Below are 12162 nucleotides of genomic sequence, written 5' to 3'. Positions count from 1 at the left end.
TTTTGCTGCGCAACAAATACGAAACGAATACAAACACACTGTTTGAGTAAATGCGAAAAATTTGCTTTTTTTCTTGTCTTCACTCATAAAGTCTTTAATTTACAGTAGCCTAAGCGTAACATAATCAAGAAACAGTGCCCTTTTTTTTACAAATTAGTTTGAGATAAGTAAATGCTGATAGACACGGAAAACAACCAATCAAGGAGTAGATAGGATGTCACAAACGCCGCCTATTTTTAAAGCTAACCAATGGGGGCACGACAGCGGTCAGCCCACTTCCGTTCAACACCGCTTTGAGCTAACGCTCGTCCAGCAGCTTTTTTTGTCGATGGCATGGTGCTAGTAGCTTCCGCACAATAACGTAGTCGAGAAAATACGAATAGACTAAACGAAATTCGGATGCCTAAATGGAATTAGTCGATTAATGTGATTTCCGAAGTACATCAGCCATCACATCGTTAACATTTCAAAATCTCGCCCCCAATATTGAGGTAGCCGATTCTTCCCCAAGGTTAGCTAGCTAGCGGGCTAACGATAGCCGATTAACACTAAACTAGTTCAGGTAACTATAATTCGGCAACCAGTTAATACCCAGTACCTCTTGAATTCGTAGAAGTTATTAGAAGTCGGCCGGAACAGGGGCAGAACATGGCAGAAGCCGACAAGTTGAACATCGACTCCATTATACAGCGTCTCCTCGAAGGTAAGACCAAGTATTTCGCTCGATATTTATTCAAAGAGGTAGCCATTTTAGCCAACTGCGGCTAGGGAACGGTAGCCGCCAACGCCGTAAAAACAAGTTCAGTTCATCCGGCGCTTCTTGCAAAGAAAGCATAGCACTTAAACGCTCAGTAAATTTAATTTGTTTGAATGTTGTCTTCGGAAATTGAATACAAAAGAGAGACGGGTTGAATATATATTTTTGAACACAGTTATATATTCGCACCATTTGTATTGTGAGAGTTGGTCTCGTTAAACTTGCATTGAAATATACTATGATGCAGAAATATGCATTATTTTATACTTGTGCAGACATCGTTTGGGTACACACTGAAGTGGTTATACGGTTAAATTTAAAAGGTCACTCCTGTATGCTAGCAGGGTGAGGTCATTTTATTTTGTTACTTGTAATCACATTTTTATTGTTTTGTAGGACAGAGAGCAAATGCTCCATAACACCAGTAAAATCATCCAGGGTGCTACTGAGTCTTGATTTGTTAACTATCACTGTTCACTATATATAGGTCGACCTCTGGATGCCTCTGAAAATGTCTTTGTCTTTATGTTTGGTTTGGCTGTATTTGGAGCCATACAAGATTCTTCACGAAAAAGTGTGACATTTGCAGATTATGATTATAAATGAGTGCTCTGATTACCACTGTAAAATGTGTAATCCACAGATTTGTTCTCCTTTATTTTGAGATATCTTATTCTAATTATGTTGCTTCTAAGAACATAGCAGATTCACTGCTACAGTGTGCACAAAATGAAATGAGCCAACTGTCCATGGCAGTATGCCCTACAAATTACACTTTAAGCTGCATTTATGCAGAGAGAAATGAGAATAATCACCCAATAGCCACTTGTAATAATTTACCCCTTTCTTATTAAAAACAGTGTAAGAATTTGCTGTTGTTTTCTGACTCATTTTTTCCCCTTACAGTGAAAGGCTCCAGACCTGGCAAAAATGTTCAGCTGACAGAGAATGAAATCCGTGGTCTTTGCCTCAAATCCCGGGAGATCTTCCTCAGCCAGCCAATCCTGCTTGAACTTGAGGCGCCCCTCAAGATTTGTGGTGAGGCTTAAGTGGCGTTCTTTGGAGTCGAGGGAATTCTCGAGGGTGGTCAAACAACATAGCAAGCTGTTGAAGCTTAGAGTGCTGGACCATTATGAGTCAGCTTATGTGCATACTATGCTCTAGTATTCACATGACCAATGCTAAGTTATTATAGTTAATTAAAAACAGACTGGCTCTAAAAAAAAAAAAAAGAAAGTGTTTAATTCTTCATGGCTGTAATCTTGCCACATAAACAACTCACGGGATAAAGTGGTACTGACTTGCTGGTTCAATTCTGTTTTGTACTTTAAGTTTCCCTGGAGTTTTCCTGCCGTACCTTAACGTTGACTGACTGCGTTGAATGTTAGTTTAAGGAACAGGTTTCAGGAACTGAAACAGTCTGTACTGCAGTAGAAATCATAAGCATCCTTGTACTAAATGCAACCTCATAACAAAACACACACATAAGGTAACTCTGTAATAAGTGTTTATTTAAAATAACACTTTGTCAGTCATGGTATAAAGTGCTAATCTTCAAGGTCTCTAGTCATGTTGTACCTCCATCCAACTCCCTCAGCCTTTGTTGTGCACATATACTGAGCACGATAATCACACCTTTGAACAACATTGCTGTTTCCACTCTAACACTGCTTGTTTCTCTAGGTGATGTTCACGGGCAGTACTATGATCTGCTCAGGCTGTTTGAATATGGAGGCTTTCCACCAGAGAGCAACTACCTGTTCCTGGGCGACTACGTAGACAGAGGCAAGCAGTCCCTGGAGACCATCTGTCTGTTGCTGGCTTACAAGATCAAATACCCAGAAAACTTCTTTCTGCTGAGAGGAAACCACGAGTGCGCCTCTATTAACAGAATATACGGCTTCTACGATGAGTGTAAGTCATGATATATGCACACAGATACAGACAGTAATTTGGAAAGTTGTGCGACTGCTCTCTGTGGTTACCAGTTGAATAGAAAAGTGTAGGCCAACACAGCAGACCTCGGTGTGGTCAAGAGGACACCTTGGTTTTTCTTTTTTGTTTGTTGATACCGAAACTGTAAAAAGAGGAAACACGTGTACACAACATCAAACTTATCATATATAGAAATATATAAAATATAGATAAATAGATGTAGGGTGAGAGAAATGGATGTATATGTGTCTATATCTTAATACATCAAAAGCTAAATAGAATAGAAATGAAAAATAGGAAAGTGTTTCAGCAGCAAAGTGACAGGCAGATGCAGATTTACACATTAAAAACAAGAAGGAAGAGACTGTACAGGGCAGATTTACACATAAGGAGGAAAAAACAAAAGAAACACCAAGTAATTAGTGAAGTAATGTTTATCAGCACTTGCAACAGGTGTGGTGGTTACAGTTTCTTTTTATTATTTTTTTTAATTGCGATTAAGAAAATATGCCTGACACTTTGAAATCTGTCTGTAGATTATTAACTAATTAAGTATTCTTAGATTAACAGTGTACACAAGATATCTATTCCCTTGTGAGTTCCTTTAAATTGATGGAGAAACATGGGCAACACTCAGTACTCCGGGCGTCAGGCTAAGGAGCATGATCGGGCAGTGGGAACAGTGATTCAGTCACATGCTTTTTGTTCTATTTAGAGCTCAGCTTATGTAAAATGTGTTTTCAGCTTGAAACAAGTGGCGCTGCTGATTTTATAGCTCTTATGATGAGATTGTGACAGAGTAATTGTAATTTCCTCCCACAGGTAAAAGGCGATACAACATAAAACTGTGGAAGACCTTCACTGACTGCTTCAACTGTTTGCCTGTAGCAGCCATTGTTGATGAGAAGATCTTCTGTTGCCATGGAGGTATCCTCTTCAAACAGTTAATTTGGTTTCTATCCAGAGCGAACACACAAAGACTAGACTCCGCTCTGTTGTATCTGTCAACATATAATGGTCATGGTCTAGCAGGGACCATCTTAATTTGTTAGACTAATTCAATTTTATTTATATAGCACCAAATCACAACAACAGTCGCCTCAAGGCGCATTATATTGCACAGTAGATCATACAATAATAGACACAGAGAAAAACCCAACAATCATATGACCCCCTATGAGCAAGCACTTTGGCGACAGTGGGATGGAAAAACTCCTTTTTAACAGGAAGAAACCTCCAACAGAACCAGGCTCAGGGAGGGGCGGCCATCTGCTGCCACCGGTTGGGGTGACGGTGTTTGTAATTCCTTCTGGATCAGTACACAGATATAGCTAAAAACGGGTACAGCTTTAACAGACTGTCATTTAATACATCAATCCCTTTTGTAATAAGCGTGTACTGTGCAAAGGTCTTGAGCCACCTGTCATTTCTTTATATTTTGCATTAAAGGAGCCAGGATGTCCTGTGCTTTATAAAGTGGTCTTGAGAAACAGTTCTCCAGGCTTTGACAGTCTTTCAAAGTTTTTCTTTGGACACTTGCTGCTGCTTCACTCATTTTCAGTCCAGTCATTGTACCTGATCAATGTCAGAATTATTATTATTTATTAACACTATTATTTATTTAACAAACCTATTTATAATTCAAGCATTAAGAATAAGAACCTAACTCAAGGGATTAATCAAAGTATTTTTGCACCAAAAAGATGATTCCCAAAGAGCTTTTGGATAAAAACTTTGTACATCTTGGGATGGTGTGCAGTGTCTTTTAAAACTTTATTTCTACCACTCTCTGTGGTAGATGTTTTTTTTTTTTGTTTTTTTTAATCATTTACCAAATGTTATTGATTAATTCAAGCACTTCTTTGTAATCTGTTTGCTGTCATATTTATGTTCAAAATGTGAAAAAAAAAAAAAGTTAAACACATTCTGACACTAGACATTTTCTTAAAACTTCGTATGAAACATTTTCTTATGGATGATTATCATGATGTGATACAGTTCTTAGTTATTACTGCAGTTTATTTTCTTAAACATCCAGACATCTTAGACACTAAATAATTCTTAATCTGTCAGGACCTGTCAATAGGTCCTCAAAGTCAGTGGTAACGAAGCGCCGTGTGCTGCGCTAACACCCAAGTTGAGCAGCCAGCGAAAAACCGCTGCAGTCTGCTTGTACTGCGTAATCTTTTGTGGCCACTCAAGGTCTTCATAGGTTCTGCATTTCCCCGCTCCCTGTCATTCTGCATTTCTGTACCCCCAGTGTACGTTTCATCGTGGCACATGCAAGCTCTCCCCAGTCAGTGCTCTTAGTCGACACAGCAGCAAACAATTTTTTTCCACCGCAAAAGCCGTAGAAAAGAATGGCTTTCAGAGCGTGTGCTGCTTTCTGTATTAAAGGGCCTGTAGGGAGACACTGATGTGCCAGCTGTGCTCTATTCACAAGAGAAATTAGGCTAATTATTGCAGCAGAGGCAGTCATGTCCTGTTGGCACTCTGTCAGATATCCACGGTTACATTCATTAAAAACATCCTACATTATTCAATAGAAAGTACTCATTTAAAAATTTCTTCTTCAGAAACCTAAGTTCTTTATCTTGTGAGGATGTTTCAGGTGGTGTTTGTGCGTTGAAACAGTCGGTGTGAGCAAAACTACCATGGAGTGTCGTGGCTTTGGATTGTAATTCCAGTGATGGGCTTTTCTTAAAAGGAAGCAATCCAGTCTACTTGCATGATGGCGCTATCTTATTAGCTGGGATATGGGTGAAGTTAACATCGGATGACCGGCCTCTCCGTTTTCTGTACCTTCTGATTTAAAAGTTGAGCACTAAATTTACCTTTAAACATCGCCAGAAATATCACAGGGTTTTTGCGGCATGTGATATTCATTTTCTTTTTATGGTTGCTCTTTGAATCTTTTCAGGATGCAAACATTTTTTACAAAAACAAATTCTAAAATCAGATGCTGATTTTTATTTTTTTTTTCCTTCACTACTGAAGTTTAATTCTTGGACATTTATGTTTTCCAGGTCTGTCTCCAGACCTCCAGTCCATGGAGCAGGTGAGAAGGGTCATGCGTCCCACTGATGTTCCTGACCAGGGCCTACTGTGCGACCTGCTGTGGGCAGACCCCGATAAAGATGTGCTCGGCTGGGGTGAGAACGACCGCGGTGTCTCTTTCACTTTTGGTGCAGATGTGGTGACAAAGTTCCTCCACAAACATGACATGGACCTCATTTGTCGAGCCCATCAGGTCAGTACCAAAAAATGTAATTGAATGGTTCAGTTTCATGGTAGTAAAAATGAGTAACACAAGTGAAAGGGTTTGATAACTTACAGGATTTGGTTGAGCCTCATAGTTAAGTGTTTAACTGCTTGGAGTTGATTGGGGATTTTTTTTCCACCCTTGGTTGCCTTTAAAGATGCTGGAGGGTTGTCTGGTCTTTATTAGAAGTTGCAGCAGGGTACCAGGTATTGTTTTGATCTGACGAGGTGCGAGCTGTTCTATGTCATGTGGGTAAAGGAGCTATTAGCATTGAAGCGGCTCTTCCTTCAAGCTACAAGAAGGCTGCAACATTTATCAAACAATAATTTTACCGATGCTGTTGTGTATTTTAAGAAATGTCATGTGGAAGTGCTGCAGGGGGAAGTGTTTAGATAGTGGCAGTGACACAGCAGCTAAAAACCTTTTAACCATTTAAGCACAATTGGATTTCAGGCCAGCTTCAGCAGCTAAATTTTGATTTTAGTCTTAAGAATATCTTCAATGTGTTGATATTTAGAGTAGTTTCCAGCAGTACTGACGCTGACCTTACATGGCTGCAGTTATCGCTTAGTTTGTGTTCAGCAGTTAGATGTGTTAGCGTAATTTTCTTATTTGTCAAGCTGTGCTAGTAACGGGGCATTTATAATGTCATGTGTTATCATCCGTAGCAGAGTCTATTGTTCTGCTGTGTGCTTGATCCTGTGTGAGAGTTTGCTAACCTGTTTGTTTTTCAGGTGGTTGAGGATGGATATGAATTCTTTGCAAAGAGGCAGCTTGTGACTCTGTTCTCCGCCCCAAACTACTGCGGGGAGTTCGACAATGCCGGCGCTATGATGAGTGTAGATGAGACCCTCATGTGTTCATTCCAGGTAAACTAGAAACTGATTGAACTTGCTAATCTTAAAGGTTGTTGTCATTTTTAACTCATGGTTTTTCTTCTTCTTTATTTTCCTTGTGCAGATCCTCAAACCTGCAGATAAGAAGCTGTTCTATGGTGGGGGCGGGGGCATGGGCTCCGGTCGCCCAGTCACTCCACCTAGGAAAGCTAAGAAATGACACCAGTAGTTTGCCCTTGACCCTTGTCCTGCCCTCTCTACCTCTTCTTCTCCTTTCTTTCACCAAACAGCCAGAAATCAAACCTATACCCAGGGCTTTTATTTCCTTTTTTATCTGTACTTCTTAAAACATTTAATGTTACAGATGGTCTGAGTGAGTGTGCGCGTGTGCAGGCTTACAAACGTCTGCAGGTGAGCATTAAAATCATGTGTGCACGTGTATATTCTGTGTGAGAATATTAGAGATTTATAATCCCTGCTCTCCCCCCCCCTTTCTCTGACCACTCTTCCCACTGAAAGGCTGAAACCACATTGTCTGTACAGTAACTTGACTGAAACGACAGGGTTTGGGAGAAGGTGGGAGATTGCTGATGTAATGAATTTGGCAGCAAGCTCTTGTTAGCAGATGGTGTGTACGTACATACTTGTGGAAGGGGGATTTTTTTTTTTTTTAAATATATATTATTATTATTTTTTCCCCTGTCCTCTGTACTGTAAAATCGAAAACACAGGTGTGTGCGTGTGTGTGCATGCTGTGTCTTGCCTGTTGGAGTATGATCACAATATGCTTGAACAGGGAGGAGTTTGTCACCTTATCAGAGCGAGCGCACATTTGCACACATGCCCACACACGTGCATATGACTCGTCAGATTCATATGAGCCAGAACTGTTTTAAAAAAATAAAAATAAAAAAAAAAAGAAGGAAAAAAACCCCCACAAAAAAACAACGACAAATAAAAAAAAAAACAGTCCAGTTTAGGTTTGTACAGATTTGATTACTTGAAAGATTTTTTGTGAATTCGTTTTGTAGTCTTTCATCAAGTTGACCAATAAAGCGAGAATCTGAGCTGTACTGTCTCTCAGTCGTTTTTCTGTATCTGCTTCGGTATACAATAGTACTCTTAGTTGCTTGGGCGGTTATTTTAAAGGCTCTAAATGAATTGGGAGGTGACTTTTAATTTCAAACATGATAAATGCATGTATAGACAAATCTTATTAGAATTTTCCTTTTCTTAAGAATGAACAGATTATAAACTCATCTGTCAGTCTCATTTCTTTCTGGTCATATTCTATTTATTCTCTGGTGTAATGGGCTAACTGGTTGGCAGAGGGAGATACTTGTACCCGGAGATTATCTTAGACAATGCATTTCATCACAGAAAAGTTGCAAGTTTTGTTTTTTAAACATGTTCCTGTAAATGTTTCACAATAAAAGTCTTTTCCTAAAAGAGGTTTCTGTGCACTGAAATTCTGGAGGGCTTTTAATTTGAAACAGATATGTGAAGTGTTGTTAAAGAGTAAAGGCAGCAGAGGGTGAAAGTATTTAAATATTACCAGCAATAGCTATCAAACTGAGAATAGGAGAGGGCACAAGGTAATAGGGTAAAGGGCATGAGAAACAAAAGACAAGATAAACTATGTTTATGTTAATGGATATGAAAATATTTGTTAGACTTTAAATTTTCTTCCATTTAACTGTTCTAAAGGTTGATTCTTTATTAAGTCTTTATTATACTTCATCTACACCAGGGGAATATATCTTTTTTTTTTTTTTTCTTTTTTTTTTTGTAATATTTTATTTACGAACAAAACGAGACAGATCCAGGACAAGGACATGGTCAACTTACAAACACAGGCGATACAATAATCGAAACACGGGGCGAGTGGAGTGCGGATAATGTGCAAGGAACCTCCACATGGGAAGTGTTTCTAACCAAATCCCTCATGGATCGGGTGAAAGATAAAATAGGTGACAACAGCAGCAATAATTATATCAACACACTTACAGTGATACAATTATAGCAAATATAGATGCACATAAGAAAAGGAAGAAAATGACTATATAATATATATATATACACACGCATCTAAAAATTGATAAATGAAAGGGGGGAAGAGTAATCAAGCATATCTAATGAGAGCATGGATGATTCTTGGTATAGCAGGTTATTATTTTGACTTCTCAGGTTCTGAATCGCTCCCTGACCTGATCGGAGAGAGCTCTCCAGAACATATCATCGCCAAACAACACAAAATAACCCCCATACCCTAAAGAGAGAGCGTATTTATCAGGTGGCCATTGGTTAATGACTGTTTAATCTGTATTAATTTACTAAGCGTGGTTTATAATGAAGACCTGCCAAAGGTGTGTATCCTACCCATTCTCCTCCAACACATTTATTAGCTTGCTTTCCAAGTTGTCTGTTAGAACAGACGCTTATCTACAGCAGTTTAGAAGCGTTTGGTCGTCAGGAAGAACAGCTCTGTTCTAGGTTGCCCCCTCGACCCAGTGCAGGTGGTAGAAAATAGAAGAACTTTGGCAAAAATAACACAATTTTTGGACAATGTCTCCCACCAAATGCATGAAGCTGTTGCAGAACTGCACAGCTCCTTTAATGACAGACTGTTGCGTCCTAGGTGCACAAAGGAGTGTTATCGCAGGTCCTTCCTCCCAGCAGCTGTTACACTTTAGACTTTAACCTTCACTGCTCCACAATAAATTATTTAAATCCCTGCTGTTATTGGTACACTTTTTTCATTTTCTGTAAATAGTCTGTGGTTGTTTTTAAAGCATAAGTATGCAGCACTTTTGGTACATTTAAAAAAAAAATCAACCTACTCAGTTGCACATTTCTTTGAATCTGGTTAGGCTATTTTTATCAACTGTACAATACTTTTTTTTCTTATGTTGTACATTTGCCAGGTACAGTCACTTATTTCTTGTTTAGAGTTTTGCTTATAATCTTAATGTCCATATTTATGAGCACAGCATTAAAGTCACCTCCTATTATGTGTTCTGAGCCAGGTAGGTTATTAAGTATAGAGAAGAATTTATGTGAAATTCACTATTGTCAGGGGGGAATAAGTATTGACATTACAAAACATCCATCTGTGTCTGCGATTGTACTGTTGTGAGTGACTGTAATTGTATTATGAACGAGGACAGCAGTTCTTGTTTTCCTGGAGTTATAGTTGACAAAGATACATGGGAAACCCGAGGTGACTTCAGTGTTGTGATTTTCACACCAGTTAAATGGGTTTCTTGTCATAAACATGTCTGCTTGAAGTCTGCTGAGGTAGTCCATTATTTGAATGCTTTTTGCCTGATTTCCCATACCACAAATATTATATTCCAGCTGAGTAGTTTAAGTGATACCATTACTTAAAGGGAAGTGAGTATGTAGCATAGATATGTTTGTGTGAGAGGCACTATTACATTATTTAAAGTTAGTTGCGTATACTTAAAAGTATCTATATCTTCATATCTATATGAACATCTTTTAGGGTAGAAATTTCAGCATTTTTAAACATAAGTAAACATAGTGAAGCAGTAAACCCTCCTTAATCATTTCTTTGCCAAATCAAAGAGCTCCCAGACCAAATGTAATCTGCATGTGGATTACTATTAACGTATCACCGTTGTGCGCATGCTCTACTCTGTGACGGTCATCTCGTCCATCCTTACAAATACTTCCAATTTAGTTAATTTAGAGGGTTTGTGTCGCTTTTTCCCCAACTTGTTTTTAACTGTAAATAATTTTAATGTGTAAATAAATGTTAACTGTTGTAAAGAAGTTACTCACAGCTTTTTCTATTAAGTAATCAATCAGGTGAGCGAGGTAAGTACTAGCTAGTGGGCTGGTTTCAGTTATTGTGCAAAGGTACTGTTTATAAGATTAGGGAAACCTGCAGTCAGCTGAAGAAGTCACATGGATGAGTGACGAAACGTTTCTCCCACTGGAAACACGTCCAGATGAACAGAATCAACTTTTTGGGGTAAGTACTAACTAATCTGTACTACCTAGCTTAAAGTTAATACAATTTGTTTTGCTTTGATGAACTCAGCAGCAGACAGTCAGCATAATTTTACCACAGAAAATAGAAATACCGTTAAAGAAAAAAACACAAATAAGACAAAATAAGCTAAATGCAGATTAAATTACACGTCAGTGTCTCTTTGTCAGATGCTGTGTTACTGTGTAATCTCTTATGTTGCTATTCTGAGATCAACTACTGTCAATATTCACTTTAATTTTAACATTTCCTAGAGCAAAACCCCCCAAAAAAACCTAGAAAAAAAGGGGGGAAAGTATATCATCTCTGTTTATCAATGCCATTTTCTCTTGTGTTGGCAAGTAATATTTAATAAAATCAATTTCTTGAAGTGCTTTAGTTTAAAAAAAAAAAAACCCCCATACACCACTATTCCTGTCTGGCCACTAATCTGCCATCTGGATGGAAAACCCACACCGCTCCTAACACCTCAGAAAACTGTTTTACTGCACAGTTTTCTAGTGCTTGATGTGTGATTTTGTTTTAGGGATATCTGGCCAAGAGAAGCCAAGTGGACTACATGAAATTACCAGGCTTTAAACTGATATTCACTCAGTGGTCGTAGTACGGGATTATCTTAAAGTATCTAAGTCTGAATAGTAGAGAGCTCTTTTTTAAAATCCTGTGATAATTTTACAAAAGCTGCAGGTGTTTTAACATTAACAGGCTAAACTCTAGTTTCTTTTTGAAAATCTTGGTAGCGCCTTTGTCGTCTGAAGTGAGGGCAGAAACTGACAAAAACTGTATTATTCACTGAAAATTATTGAAGATCAGACACCTTTTTTGTCCTATTTCTTGTAATTACTGTTGAAGTTACAGTGACTAAACACTGCCCGATTAAACAATGAGCATTAAACATTGTACATTATGTACAAGAAAACTGTGAGTTTCCAGGATTTGTGCATTAATCTCTCATAGAATTAAAGATAAACACAGTCTCACCAAACTAATAAGGCTGCACAGTTGTCTGCCCGTATCTTTACTGAATATGCTCAATAATCACTCACAGTGCTATTTACTTCTCCAAAAACTATTAAGGAGATGAGATTAGAGGCGTGGGTCATAAAGGTCACTCTTTATGTAAATAAAGGTGTACAAAGTCTCGTGGTCTTCTAGTATTGCATGAGAGGTTGTTTGTCTGTATCACAAATGTTTTTACACGAGCTTACAACTAATCATGACAGAGGTGTGTAAAGCTAGAAGATACTGCAGAAATGTTTTAAACACCCATGTGACAAAAGTAAAATTGTATTTGTATGATACCTTTTTAAAATAAATATCACAAAGTGCTTCACTACAAAATTACAGAACCTAAAAA

General features: G+C 38.3%; 1 protein-coding gene across 1 annotated transcript; it reads left to right on the top strand.

Annotated features, from left to right (window-relative positions):
* The first annotated feature begins 284 nt into the window (after positions 1-284).
* Positions 285-7863, top strand: ppp1cab (protein phosphatase 1, catalytic subunit, alpha isozyme b). The gene is made up of 7 exons (XM_080873719.1): positions 285-703; positions 1664-1795; positions 2441-2671; positions 3515-3619; positions 5719-5942; positions 6689-6823; positions 6915-7863. The coding sequence occupies exons 1-7, from the start codon at positions 649-651 to the stop codon at positions 7008-7010; spliced, it is 978 nt and encodes a 325-aa protein (XP_080729845.1). The 5' UTR covers positions 285-648; the 3' UTR covers positions 7011-7863.
* The last annotated feature ends 4299 nt before the right edge of the window (positions 7864-12162 follow it).

The sequence above is a fragment of the Rhamphochromis sp. 'chilingali' genome (genome assembly GCF_963969265.1).
Source record: "Rhamphochromis sp. 'chilingali' genome assembly, chromosome: 22".
Lineage (NCBI taxonomy): Eukaryota > Metazoa > Chordata > Actinopteri > Cichliformes > Cichlidae > Rhamphochromis > Rhamphochromis sp. 'chilingali'.
The sequence above is the reverse complement of the archived record's forward strand: the minus strand, read 5'-3'. Positions and strand labels throughout refer to the sequence as shown.

Bases quoted from the DNA above. Each gene is read 5' to 3' on its own strand.
- ppp1cab (XM_080873719.1), top strand. From the start codon at position 649: ATGGCAGAAGCCGACAAGTTGAACATCGACTCCATTATACAGCGTCTC. The intron at 704-1,663 runs GTAAGACCAAGT...TTCCCCTTACAG, and splicing joins TATACAGCGTCTCCTCGAAG to TGAAAGGCTCCAGACCTGGC. The intron at 3,620-5,718 runs GTATCCTCTTCA...TATGTTTTCCAG, and splicing joins GATCTTCTGTTGCCATGGAG to GTCTGTCTCCAGACCTCCAG.